The sequence below is a fragment of the Mesocricetus auratus genome, unplaced genomic scaffold (assembly GCF_017639785.1).
Source record: "Mesocricetus auratus isolate SY011 unplaced genomic scaffold, BCM_Maur_2.0 Super-Scaffold_100676, whole genome shotgun sequence".
NCBI classification, from domain to species: Eukaryota; Metazoa; Chordata; class Mammalia; order Rodentia; family Cricetidae; genus Mesocricetus; species Mesocricetus auratus.
In genome coordinates this window covers 14834160-14848072 of record NW_024429266.1, presented here as the reverse complement: position 1 = coordinate 14848072, position 13913 = coordinate 14834160, and the positions used below count along the sequence as shown (strand labels likewise).

Genomic DNA, 13913 nt, shown 5'->3' with positions numbered 1-13913 from the left:
TGTAGCTCAAGGCCGGGGAGACCAGATCCAGGGAAGCAATGGAGAGCCACTCTAAGACTCTGAGCAGGAGCTTCAAGAGGGCATGCATGATGAAGCAAGCATCCTGGAGGGAGGCACCTCTGCAGCTCTGAGGGAGGAGGAAGGGGGGAACAGCAGGGGGGGGGATTGAAGCATCTTCCCAGCTACTGAGGGATGATGCTGGAGCCTATGAAGTTTCTGGGACTGGATAAGACATTTAAAAGCTACTTCAGGGGATGGATAGGATGTATTCCCTCAGTAGAGGAGACGGGAGAGTCAGCAACTGAGTGATGGAGTCCTGAGGTGACCACAGAGGAAGAGACGTGGTGAACGTGCTTGTCCATCATCATCTTCATGTTTACAAAGAGTCCTGATTAGGGGGTGTTGCTTGTTCCTGCATCAGCTTGATCTCTTCTAGACCTCAGAGGAAGGGAAAGGTCAGCATCCTCCAGAAGCTTCCTTCAGAGACTGTTCATCATGAGGATTACATGGGTTCCACAGACAATGTCCAGAACCCTCTCCCTGCAGAATCCCAGTGGGCTCCCCTGTGGGAGCCCAACATCCACTCCTGACTGAACCAGGAAGGGATTTTCAAGACATCTGGCTCCTGTATGGAATTTCCTTCCCTCTCCGCAACTAGTCTAACTGGGGGCCTGTGGTTTGCAGCTATCTGGCTGCTGCTTAGAAGAAGTGAGGGCTGAGTAGCCACCACGAATGGATTCCCAAGCAGCTTCCTCCCCACACTCTTGGCATTCATGTGGCACGGCTATAAATTATGCCCGGCGTGTTCATTTTCAGTTTGAATGTGTTCTCATCCCAGAGGAGCGACTAATGGCGTCAAGTTACTGATGTGAAAAAAGCCTGCCGCTACAATGACTATGGATTAATGAAACAGTCTCTCGGAGGCTGGGGCCGCAATCAATCCTCAGCCACCGGTGACATGGATTTTAAATTGTGTTCTCTGACCATTTCCCTCTTTTCCAAAATTATTTCGCTATACTTTCATTGGGTAAATGTTTACCTCTGTTAAGTGTTTGCTTTCTATTAAAACTGGATGCACACAGGGTGACTTCATCCTCACACACTGCAAGCTGGCAGAGAGGGATTCCAAAGCCCATCAGACTTTCTCTAGGAGGCGTGAAGACAAATCTCTTAATCCAGGATCATCAGTGACTGATAAATTTCATTCAGAAAGTTGGCAAGCACCGCATCCTACCCATGATCTCTGTCCATGGCCATGTAAGTTATTCTCCCAACTTTCTCATGGGACCCTTTCATTTCCCCAGTGAGTTAAATGGGAACAAACAATGCAACACTCTCCTGCTTTTCTTTTTTCCAAAATGCATGAAGTTTATTTTCTCTAGAGGAGGATGCCAAAGATTCCACCAATAGGCTCTGGGGTATTCTAAAAAATCTGGATCCTAATAGCAAATTATTCTGGTCTGTTTCTGGAAGTGCAGAGTATAGATTTCATGATACTCCTCAAGTGGTGAGTGCCATAGATGGTACCATGCTCCTACCCCGTTCTCAGTGCCCTGCAGTGGGACTGTAGTTGTTTCTACAGCAAAGGAAACTAAGCCTCGATTTGAAGTTGGCCTTGCGGTTGGCATTGACTAAAGCTAATGTGATGAAATCAGGCTTGAAAAGCACTGGTCGACTGGGAGTTGACAGACTTACTGTTCTTGAAACTCTCCTGGTATGGGGACACAGCTGGTGAGCCAACCTAAGGAGCTATATCACCCAGTCACTCTGAGTCTCCACGCAACCGACCAATAACTACATGGAGCCACGATTCCTGGAACAAATCAGAAATGTTGAGCTCAAGTTGCTGACCTATCTTATAGCAGTATGAACTAAACAAAATTATGTTGAGTCTCTTAGTTTTGGTGTTGTTTGTTACACAGTAAAAACTAACTGATACATGCTCTCCCGGACAGTATATATTTACTTGGCCTTTGTGTTCTCTTTTCCTGGAAACATCAGAATTATTTAAAAATAGTTCTTGAACTGGGTAGAACTGGTCCTTCCAAAAGGGCTGAGGTCAAGGTCATCTCAAAGCTACTTAGTAAATCTGGGGGGTTCCAGTGCACTGACTTCAGATTCATTTCCTCACTCATGAAACAGTTTCCAGATACCTACCTTGTATGCTGCTGTAGTTACCAGGGACAGCATGTGCCTTAGAGATGTGCTGGCTGCTTGGAGGCTGTGGCATGAGCAGAAGAACCCTTAGGAAAAGGCCTTAGAGAGTGTGGGTGTGCATAAGACACTCTGAAAACTTCATTGTTTCCATAGGCAGTGGTTGCTTGGCAGGTGGACCCCAGCTTATGGTTGTCCTCTGCCAGAAGGTAAGCTCGGTTTCTTCAGGCTCAGTTAAAACAACCGTGCGCCATTCTGACAGTGTCGGCCTGCCTCCCTCCCTCTGAGGGTCGCTGTCCTGGGTTCTGCATTCACCGCCTGCATCTGTATCCTAACATAAGGTGTGGATGGAGGCCCACTACCTAAGGACCATTGCATCAGCAGCAAATCACCAGTCTGATTTACTATCAGAATCTCACTGAAACATGAAGGACCACGGTGTTTCCAGGCTCAGTGAACCATACAAGGCTCAACTTTTTTTTGGACAAGGAAAATATTTTTGTTATTTATCTAAAGCAGAAAGAGAGACACAAGCCAAAGGGCTGGGAAATAGAAAAGACAACAAAAGCAGAGGGAGCCAGTCAGTTGGAATAGCGGTGAGAACTGTTTACTGGAGGACAATAGAGCTTTCTGCTCTGCCCATTAACACACTGAACCACAGATTCAAGCAATTACAGGAAAAAAACTTTAAGAAAATAATAACATACACAAAGAATTATAAAAAGTTCACAAGACTTACACAAAGAGCTGAGCTCAGTATCTTTTTCTTTTTGTGTGAGACTTACATCCTTTTCTAGTGGTGTTGGAAATGAACTAGTCCTAGGCTCTGAGATAAAGATTCCTGTGTTGGAGAGGCACTCAGAAATAAGATAATATGTAGTTACTAATCATAAAGGAGAACAGACCACATCTCAAAATGCTGCTTCTTCACCAGAGATTCAGGACAGATAAAACAATCTTCGTCAAAAAGAATGAGGCTAAAGGCATCAAGGGGCCTCATTTCAAGATGTACTATAGAGTCACGGTGGCAGAAGCAATAGGGTCATAGAGTAATAAGAGATTCATGGGCCAGCGGGACAGAAGAGAGAGCCCAGAAGTCAGCTAGCACACCTAGAACCAGCTCATTCTTGACAAAGGTGTCCAAACTGTGCAGGCTGCGTGGCTGGCCTCTTCAACCAGGTGTGCAGGGAAAGCAGACACACACATGCAAGAGATGGAAACAGAACTTTTATCTTTCATTCTGCACAAATACTCAGCTCGTGATAGATTCAAGACCAAATGCAAGGTCTTGACTGGAAACATGCATGGAGACACGTCAGTAAGGGCAATAGCTATTACAGATGCTGGACTAAGCAATGCCTTTTTAAAAATATATATGATTATAAAAGGAAACAAAACCAAAGACAGAAAAATTACACTGAAGTTTTGTACAGCACACAAAACAACAGAGGAAAAGACAATTTACAGAATGAGAGAATTGTTTGCCAACTATCCTCCCAATGTAGGATTTATATCCATAAGACGTAGTATATTTATAATATGTAAGGAATTCAAAAAAGAAGAATCTGATTACAAAATGAGCAACCGACTTGACAGTCATAAATACATGAGGCACAATCAATATCACCAGTCATCAGGGAAATTGAAATTACAATGAGATATCATGTATGCAGTTAGAATGCTCCTAAAGCCAAGGACAAAGTAAGCATAACCCACAGGTAACAAGTGCTGGCGTGAACACAGAGAGGGAACTCTTCCACGCTGTCGGTGGGAACCTAAAATCAGAATGGCGGCGTGGAGGTTCATCTAAGGAGTGGAAAGAGGACTACCATGGAGCTAAACCATCCTGCTTCTCTGTCCATGTCTACTGTGAAGCTATTCATAATAGCTGAGGCTGTCACCCCTTAGGTCCTCACCAACATACACAGAGAACGGAGGACATCTCAACAGCGGAGTATTATTCGGTCATAAAGATAAGTGAAGTCCTGTCACCTGTAGCAGAATGGATACAACTGGAGAAAATTATATGGAGTGAAATAATCCAGGGACAGAGACGGGTGTGAAGGCTAGGATGGGTGATTATGAGAAGCGGGGAACTGTAGAGGCAGAAAATAAAAGGGAGGTCAGATTGGTCCCCTCATAGGTGCATGTCCGACACGTGTATTCAAATGCTGAATACCACAGCTAACCACATTATTTAGTACAATTAACACATGTCAATAAAAATAAAAGAACAACAATAAAAAATCTGCTTCTTGATAACAGAGACATATGCTTGTGTTTAGGAATGTATGTGAAAATGATTACTTTAATCCAGTTACCTCTATATACACCCAAAGAGGAAGTTTAACTTATTCCATCCTATTTTTTGCTTTCTTTTATTTTTGAGACAGGATCTTTCTACATGGCCTGGCTGTCCTAGAATTCACTCTGTAGACCATACTGGTCTTGAAGTCACAGATATCCACCTGCCTCTGCCTCTCGAGTACTGGGATTAAAGGCGTGCATGACCACCGCCCAGCCTTCCATCCAGTTTTTGGTAAGTCCTATTTCCAATGATGAGATCTTACTCATCAAAATCACTTATGAGTAGGCAAAGCCAAGCTGCCAGATGACATTTCAACTCATTTGTATTTATTGTAATGGTTCTGCTCTACTACAAATAGGTCTTCTCACAACACACCACAGAAACACATTTACCCACATAGACATAGAATGGCATTTTCTACAGGAGGGTCACACAGCAAACATCACAGGGTATGTGGCCTCAATAAGGCATTCAATGAGGGTGTGCCACCTCCCCTGTCCCTCTGGCTGTCCTTAGGAGGCTCTTATGTTGGCATCACATTCTTCTAGGAGAAGAATTAGATCTTCAATCAGGCTGTGCTCTCGGCCATGGGTCACTTTCATAATGTCGAAGGCCTAAGGAGAGAGGAAAGGTGGCCGATCAGTGTCTCGAAACACACAAGCCTCTGCCTGGCTCCTCACCATCTCCTGATGATCTCGAGGCCCAGTCTTTAGGAAACTGGCAGCACCGTGGTTCATGAAGCCAGCACACAGGTGGCATAGTTGCTGCCTGGGGCCTAGGAAGTGGGCTCTGTGCTGGTCACCCTGGGGCAGCCGTGATCTTCAGTGACCACACTGATGCACAGGCTCAGGTGGACAGTGCTGGGGTTGAGGAATTCTCACCAGGAGCAGTAAGTCATACAAAAGAAGAAGTGGTATGCTGCTTCCTCCTAACAACAGGTTTTAAAACTTTATTTATTTTATGGGGGGTATATATGTACAATGGTGTGCTTTGGGGATCTGAGGACAAGAGGAGGGAGCCCAGTTCTCTCTGGGATAGACCTCAGGCTGCCTCTGGGATAGACCTCAGGCTGCCGGGTTTGGTGTCATCTTGCTGTCCCATGACAATTTTTCTTCTGAATTACGACATACTGCACCCACATACTTTACAGTCTTTTCCTGGCCTGTGCTAGTACAGTGGTGGCTTGCTGGTGACACCTGCCTTTAGCTTCCATGCTCAGGCTGCTCCTTAGAGGGCTGTGAGAACTGGGCTGAGCTTGCGGATTCTCCAGTGCACAGCAGGAATAAAGTTAACAACTCAAAGGCAAGAAGCCTCTGCCTTGGTCTCCAGCGTTTGCTCCTGGGATGCCAGCTGCTGAGCTGCCAGGAAGCTCGAACCTCAAACAGTAGCCACACGTGGTGACTCTGGATGATTAACAGAAGAGCTGAGGTACCAGTTGTCTGCCCAGGGAGGCTTCGGATGCCTCCAGCATCCAGGCAGAAGCCAGCCAGCCTCTGTGGAAAGATCTACATTCCTGCCATGCTCAGATCCACTTCCTGACCTGGAACCGTGAACATAATCTTGTTCTTTACTCTGCCGAGTCTTTGGATGGTTTGCTGTAGAGCAAGGAACAGCCCCGACCAATGGCAGCACTACACACTGTTCAATGGGAGGCGGGCAGGGGGGAGGGAATCCAAAGTCACTGTATCTGGTGTGAATGGGTTCTAAAGAACCTTCCAGATGTGGCACTGGTGGCTGTGAAGCACCAGCCAATGGGCTCCAGGACAACCTAACCTTCCCCTGCCCCACACCCCCCCTGAATATAGGTGCAGTAACTCCCAGCAATCATGGCCACTGTCTACCATTCTGTGCTAATCTAAAGACAGCATGATTGCCATTATGTACAACACCAGGTTTAGTTACAGATATTATTTCATAAACTTCTCTTGAAAATGTAGGTCTCTTCCGGTTGTTTTGATTACGACAGCTATGGGTCTCCTGTTGTTGTTATTGTTGTATGTGGATGTGTTTCCTTTCCTTTTTTTTTTTCTTTGCTGTTTGTTTAGATAAATCTTTAGGGGTAGAATTCTTGGGTTCGCCCACCTTGAAGCCACAGAGATTTTTGGAGCTGGAAAGCACCGAGCAGGTCTCACGGTGGGACGGCTCTGCTCTGGCTACACTCATCAAGTCAGACAGCCTGGCCTCTGCAGAGGGGAAGGCGGAAGGAGGGAGGCAGAGCAACAAAGCTGTCTGATGCTGGTCGCCTGAGCTCCTGCCTTCTCCTCCTGTTTCTGTAACGGTGTTCCCTTTAGGCTTGAAGAACAGAAAAGAAGTAGGCTCACTCGCGTGCTCTCTCTATCTCCCTCAGTGTCTCTGTTTCACTGTCTGCCTGCCTCCCTCTCCCTGGGTCTCTCTCTGCCTCTCTGTCTCTGTCTCTGCGTGTGTGTGTGGGGGGGGCATTGGAGGGGCAGGAGGTGGGGTTACATTTAGATGTTAGGGGAAAAATGAAAAATTCAAAGAAAGCCGTGCCGCTCTGGGCGTACAGGGTGGTCAGGCCCACAGGAGGGGCCAGGACAGACGCAGGGAACTTGTTTCTTGTTAATCTGTACAGGTCTGTCCTGCTGCACGTTACTGCACACATATCCTGAGGCAGGGCTTGTTGGAGGCGAGGGGAGGAGCAGGAGCTGCCCCTCCCTGCAGGCAGCCAAGCTCTGGGAGATTAAAAGGCAACATCTGGTGCCTCATGTTTTATTCTCTTTCCCCTGCACTGCCCTGGGCCCTCGGCTGTGCAGGCCATCCATGCTGGGGTCTGAGGCAGAGACCTGCAGGATGGTGTCATTACAGAAGCTTCTGACCAGATCCTTCGTGGTAAATTCTTGAAAGCCACTGTGGCTGTCCTGTCCCCCTCTGCTTGTCTAGGGCTGTGATGTACAGGGGAGGGTGAATGTTCTCCAGGAGAGCCCCTGAAAACAGGACCTGGCCCTGCATCCACCCGAGAAAGGGCTCACCTGGCACAGCGCCCTCTGCTGGCGGTTCGCACAGCTCCTAGTCATGGTTGTTTCTGCGGGTTCTCCACCTGGTGAAGGACCCAGCCTCTCTGCGACTCGACCGATGGCCAAATGACAAGGCTGTCTTCTTGTCACCCTGACCATGGAAGGCTGACCTGTGTTTTCCTGAGCATATTTCTAGCTCCAGCCCTCCTTCCTCATTACCTCCCGCAGTTCCAGTCCTAACCAGGATTTTCCAGTCCACTGAAGGGGCAGAGCTGCCATTGGACAGCGGGGCAAGCGCCAAGGCTGCACGGGAGACTCGGGACCTATGACACTGGGGCTGTCGGACCTGGCAGACAGGAAGCTGCCACCATCTGAGCTCACAGCCACATTGCCCAGACTGCTTCCTGAAGGCAGGGAAAAACGTCCAGCCAGATGCCCTGATCAGGAGAAACTGCTCCAACTCCCCCGGCCTGAGAGGGGGCAGGGCGCGAAGTCTTGTCTCTCAGGACCCACCCCAGTGTCCGCTACAGCCTCCGGCTGTGCACAGTGCGGCGACCATGGAGAAGAAGCATGGTTTCCTGGCTGTGGCTCTCAGACAGCCTGAGGACACTGGGGTGGCCCGGGTCTAATGTCGCTGACCATGCTCTGTGTCCTCTCATTTGCTGGTGACCTCAACACTAGAGTCATATGAGAGCAGGGCACCAGTGTTCCAGGATCCTATGCACCACCCTGGCTGGAGGCAGAGGAGAGGAGTACAGGAGGGGGGCAGAGGACTGACGTGAAGACAGTGGTGGGGGAGGGACGGGGAGGGATAAAGGACAAAAGTACGTCACTTGTCTGGAAACCAGAGCTTAGATAAAGTTAATAGATACGATTTCCTCTGAGCAGTAGTCATACATGGGAGAGAGACAGAGAGAAAGGAAAGGATGCTAAGTCTGCCAGAGACTTCATGCGTTTGCAGGTGTCGGGGATGTGCCAAGCCGAGCAGGGCAGACCTGACGATGGAGGACCAACATCTGGCTCTTGTCCCTGGTGCCACTTGTGTCTACCAGGTCCTGTGCCCAATGCCTGCCTGGGACAGAGAAGAGCCCTGAGCTCGGGACACCTCTTCAGCTTAGCTGGGAGGAGAAGAAGGCAGCATGAAGCTTAAGTAGATCGTAGACAAGCCGGAGCAACTGCTGCCAGGAGCCGAGCCTCCCCGCGCTCAGCGCCTCCCAAACGCTACCCACGTGCATGTCAGAGAGAACGATTCCAGTTTAATTTCCTGTAGTGGTGTATAAAACAGATTAAGGAAATATAAAGTCGGAGCAGGCTCCGTTTGGGGAAAGCTTCTCTCTTCCCATTAAATTTTATTTTTTAATGGTAGCATTTAAAAGGGGCCCGCATACAGTCAGGCACGGAGGATCCATCTGAAGCCTCCGGTGGGATGTGCTGCACCCACGTCCATATTCTAAATGTCACACCGGAAATGGCATTGCAGATTGTCTGCCACATGAGAGGCACAGGGCTCTCTGAGAAATAAAGAAAAGGCCCCCTGAACTGATTTCCATCTCATCATATTTTTTAAAGTAATTTTAGAATTGCGGCAATGCATTAAATAAAACGAATGAGATCAAATTATGATTTAGAGTTGGAAACAATATGGCTTTCTTATTAATTTTTAATATAAATATATTAAGTTTATCAAGGATCTCATATGCTTTCTACTGCGAGCCTGGGGAATGCAATAAAAGACTTCCCCGAGCATGATTTAAATATGGATATGAAAATCAGAAGGAAAAGAAACACACGCAGGGTAAGAACCTTTAGATCAGGCCCCCACAGGGGACACTGAAGCCAGTTTTCCTCTTCTGTCCATCCCAAGAAGAAAGCAGTGTGTGTGCTGGGGGGAGATGGGGCCTGGGCATTCGGTTGGGGACAGGAAGTGGAGCTACACCCCAAGCAGCTGCATAGCCACTGAGCCCCTTTGTAGTGGGCATCAGGGAACCCCCAAACCTCCAAGGACCCATGTGAGCTCAGCAGCTTCCCCATAGACTCAATTCCACACTACATCTTCAAAGATTCATGGCAAGTGTCAACTCCCCTTGAGGGGAACATGCTTGGGGGAGGCAGACTATGCTTGGAGAGACCCCTGGTCTATCATTTATGATGTACTGACAGGCAGCTCCAGTGAGTAAGTCTGGGCGCTTGCTGTGGGAGGGGTTCTGGCCCTGTCAGTCTGGACCTATGGGATAATCACAGTGAAAGCAGAGGGTTGGGATGCCCACAGGACGGAGGGTTACAGATGTGGGGAGCTCAGGGTTGCCTGTCTGTGGCAGGAATCATGCCAGAAAGAGCTGCTATTGTTGGGGCTGGACTGATGGTTCAGTGGTTAAGAACACGGAACAACTTATTACTCTTGCAAAGGAACCGAGTTCAGTTCCTAGCACCCACAAAGCAGCTCACAACTGTCTGTAACTCCAGTTTCAGGAGATCAAATGTGCTTTTCTGGCCTCCGTGGGAACTGCATGCATACAGTACACACACATACATTCAGGTAAAGCATACGCACACACACACATACCTGCATGCACACACATAGATTTGCTATTGTGTTGCTATCTTTAATCTGTCAATATAATAATATTTTTTAAAGACTTATTTATTTTTATTTTATGAGTTCAGTGTTTTGCCTGGATGCATGTACGGACACTGAATGTTTGTCTAGTCCTCTCAGAAGCCAGAAGAGGGCAATGGATCCCCTGGAGCTGGAGTTACAGGTGGTGTAAGTCACCACGTGAGTGCTGGGAACTGAACTGAGACCCTCTGTAAGGCATTCTTAAGTTTCATCTCTCCAGAACCATAGTACCGGGGGACCCTGAAGGAATCATGCGTGTTCCCAGGGCAACGGTGTCATCAGACTTAAAGCACAGCTTGGGCTGGAGTGGGTTGTGTGACATACTACACCAGAAAGAGCGGGCAGGCAGAAATTTGGTTTTGTTTCTAAGTATTGTTTTTTATTTCTACTTTGATTCAGAGAGTTTACTTTGTCTGACTCTTACACTCACAAACCTTTTACATTAATTGGCACTTGTTTAATGGCCCAGCATGTGGCATGTGTTCTACTGTGACATGTGACCTCTATTCTGCCTTTGTTGATGTAAACATCACTAAGGTCTGGCTCAGTGGTAGTAATGCATTTTCCTCTGTCTTTGTCAGTTTTCTGTCTGGTTGTTCTTATCAACTGTAGACAGAGAGGCTTCACGCTGCGGTTTTCTGTTTTCTTTCAGATCTACTGGTTTGGTCTGGTTGGGTTTTGAGACAGAGTCCTACTGTGCTACCTAGACTGACCTTGAACTTGCTAGGGTGCCCAGATTGGTCTTCAACTAGTAATCCTCCTGCCTCAGGCTCCATGGCAGAACCCTACAAGGTTTTGTTTCCGCTGTTTGAAACTGTGTGGTTTGGGACAGGCATGTGTGGTGTTATTACGTTTTTTTCAGGAGGCGACTGCATTTCCATTATATGAGGTCATTGGTCTCCAGGAAACTTTTCTTTGCCTTGCCGTCTACTCATATATTAACAAAGTCATTCCAGTTATATTTTGAGTATGTTTTAATGAGGTGTTTTCTTTTTATTCTCAGTCTGTCCATATCATTATATTTAAAGAGTTTCTTACAGACAGTACATACTTGGGTTATTATCAAATACATCTATTCTACTAATCTTTGACTTTCAGAGGATTTAGATAATTTACACAGACTACATCATTCACAATGTAATTATTACTACATTAGAATTTAAATATACAACTTTATTTTTTGTTTTTTTCTACCATTTTTTGTGTCTGTTTTGTTTTTTAAATCCTCCTGTGTTACCATATCTAGCTTTTACCATGTCATTTAAAGATTTATTTATTTATGTAGGGACAAGTCCTCAGTTGGTCTAGGCTGGCCTTGAACTTGCTGTGTAGGTAAGAATGACCTTGAACTTCTCATCCTATTGCCTCTACCTCCCTGGTGCTGAGGTTTCCATGAGTGTACCACCGCACTCCCGTATGTGATGAGATGCTGGGTCTGGAACCCCCAGTCTCCTGCACGCGAGGCAAGCACTCTCCCAGTTGAGCTACGTAACCCACGTGTGGTGTCTTCGAGTACATCCTCTACACAGCGTTTTAAGAAGTGGCTGATTTAAGCCCTCCTCCCCCCTCTCATTATAGTCTCTCACTGTCTTCATTTTCAGCAGTTGGAATCAGGTACAGAGGCCTCCATTTTCGCTATCTTTTTTACCGTCCCCCTTGGAATGTAATTATCCAGCTGTTTTCACCACATACTTCTAGAACCACCTCAGATGGTGAAAGAATTTTAGCTTCAACTGTCAACACAGGAAGCTGAAGGGGAGAAGGAAAATCCACTTACTCACAGTTTTGCTTATTGTAGTCTTTCTTCCTGCTGCTTCAAGATTTCTTCTATTGTATTTCATTTGTTTTAGAGATTTTGGGTGGCAATTCTTTAGATCGGATGGTGATGAGCTCTTAATTTTCCTACAGCTGTGATTAGCTTGGTTTCCGTTTCAACGCCTGTCAGATGCTATTGTTAGATTCAGATTTGGGATTATCAATTCTTTCCTCCTAATACACTTGAAAAGAGTGTGCTGTTTTGCAGGGCTTCCGGTGAAACACTCTAATTCAGATTGTTCTTCTATCGGCAAGGACTCATTTTAGCCTCTTGCTACTCTGAAGATTGGTTTGGGGTTTTAATTCTATTTGAATAATCGATCTGGGTGAGAATGTCTTTTGCTTTAATGTGGTGGGGGATTTCCTTAGCTTTATATCTTTTTGCCAAATATGGGTAGATTTCCATCACTTAAGAAAACTATTGTAGTAAAATTCATAAGTAATATCCCAAACTTTATCATGTTAGCTAGCGAGTCAGCTATGTCAACTTGATAGCAAGTTAGAGTCATTTGGGAAGAAGAAACCTCAATTGAGAAGATCCCTCCACTAGACTGGCCTGTGGGGCCTTTTCTTGACTGATGATTGATGAGGGAGGGCCATTGAGGGCTGTGCCAATCCTTAGTAGGTGAGCCTGATTTGCATAAGAAAGCAAACTGATTAAGCCAGGAAGAGCAAGTCAGTAAGCAGCACTCCTCCCTGGCTTCTGCCCAGTTCCTGCCTTAGGTTCCTGCCCTAAATTACTGCCCTGGCTTCTGTCAGTGGTGGATTTACAAGCTGTAAGGTGAAATAAACCCTTCCCTCCCAAGTTGCTTTTGCTTATGGCATTTAATCACAGCAATAGGATTCCTAACTAAGATTCCATGTCGGTCATCTTTAGGTGTAATAGCTAGTGACACAGGTACAGTCACACTATGGGGCAGCCATGCCTGTCATCCACGTACAGAAAATCGGCACCATGCCAGGCTGAAAGGGTGCATCTCTTACGTAGGGAGCACCTACCCTCTGTGTTCCCCTCAGGCCCTGCAACCACTGCTCTGATTTCCGTTGTGTGCAGCTGTTCTAGGTACCTCACAAATGTGGAATCATATAGCACATACATGTCATATGTAATTAGTGAGTGGTGCTGTTGAAAATTACTTTTCCATAAGCTTGAGGGTCTAGTACTGCATTTTTATTGTGTATACATTGGTTTATGTATCCATCTGTATACCAGTAACACACTATTTTAACTACTAAAGCTTTGCAGTAACTTTTGAAATCAGGAATTGGCATTCTCTAACTTGGTTCTTTTTGGACATTTGTTTTGGCTATTTTGATGGGGATGCGGTTGTCTCTTGAGTTTCCATGTGAATTTTAAGATTGATTTCTCTACTTTGTAAAAAAAATAGGTCATTGGCTTTAGATGGGAATGTGTATATTACTCTGAGCAATGTTGATATCTTCAGTTTTCCAATCACATGCATGAGATGTCACTGTTTATATTTTAATGTCTTTCCTTTATCACTTTGGTTAATTCATAAGAATTTTATGGTATTACAAATGGAAATATTCAGTTTCTTTTTTGTTAGTATATGAACCACAAATGACTTATGAATGTTGACTTAAGGTTATACTAATTTAATTAATTTATTAGCTATAATGTGTATGTGTGTGCACATGTGTGTGCATGTGAACGCACGTGTGTGTGTTTGTGTGTGTGTGTTTTCAACATATAAAGTTTTGTCACTGGTGGACAGAGATAAAGCTTACTTTTCTAGTTTGGATGCCTCTACTATTGTTTCTAGCACTTTTAATATTTATCCTGTTTCTCTTTTCCCTCTGGGAGTGTAATGTCAGATGGCTAACATTACTGGTCACCGGTCCCCGGGTCCCCAAGGCCTTGTTCAGTTTTACGTTTATTATGCTTTTCTCCTGTGCGATTGCTTTTAGTTCCCATCCTTCTGTCTGAGCTTCCCGGTCCGTGCTGTGACCACTCTTCCACTAGTTTGCTCCCTGAATTTATTGCTCTTAATTTCTGATTGCTCCTTCGCATCTTCTCTCCCTTCAC

The 13913-nt window shown here is 45.9% G+C and overlaps 1 protein-coding gene across 3 annotated transcripts in view; it reads right to left on the bottom strand.

Moving 5' to 3' along the window:
- Window positions 1-1363: 1363 nt before the first annotated feature.
- The window catches only part of Smyd3 (SET and MYND domain containing 3), a 522482-nt gene continuing 509932 nt past the window's right edge, over window positions 1364-13913 (bottom strand). For 2 of the 3 annotated variants that reach the window (XM_040738397.1, XM_040738399.1), the window contains exon 12: window positions 2740-5076. In XM_040738397.1, coding sequence (XP_040594331.1) covers window positions 4975-5076 — 102 coding nt within the window. In that variant the 3' untranslated portion in view covers window positions 2740-4974. Of the gene's footprint in view, window positions 1814-2739; window positions 5077-13913 lie in introns of those variants that run through there. The other variant, XM_040738398.1, reaches the window with a different exon arrangement.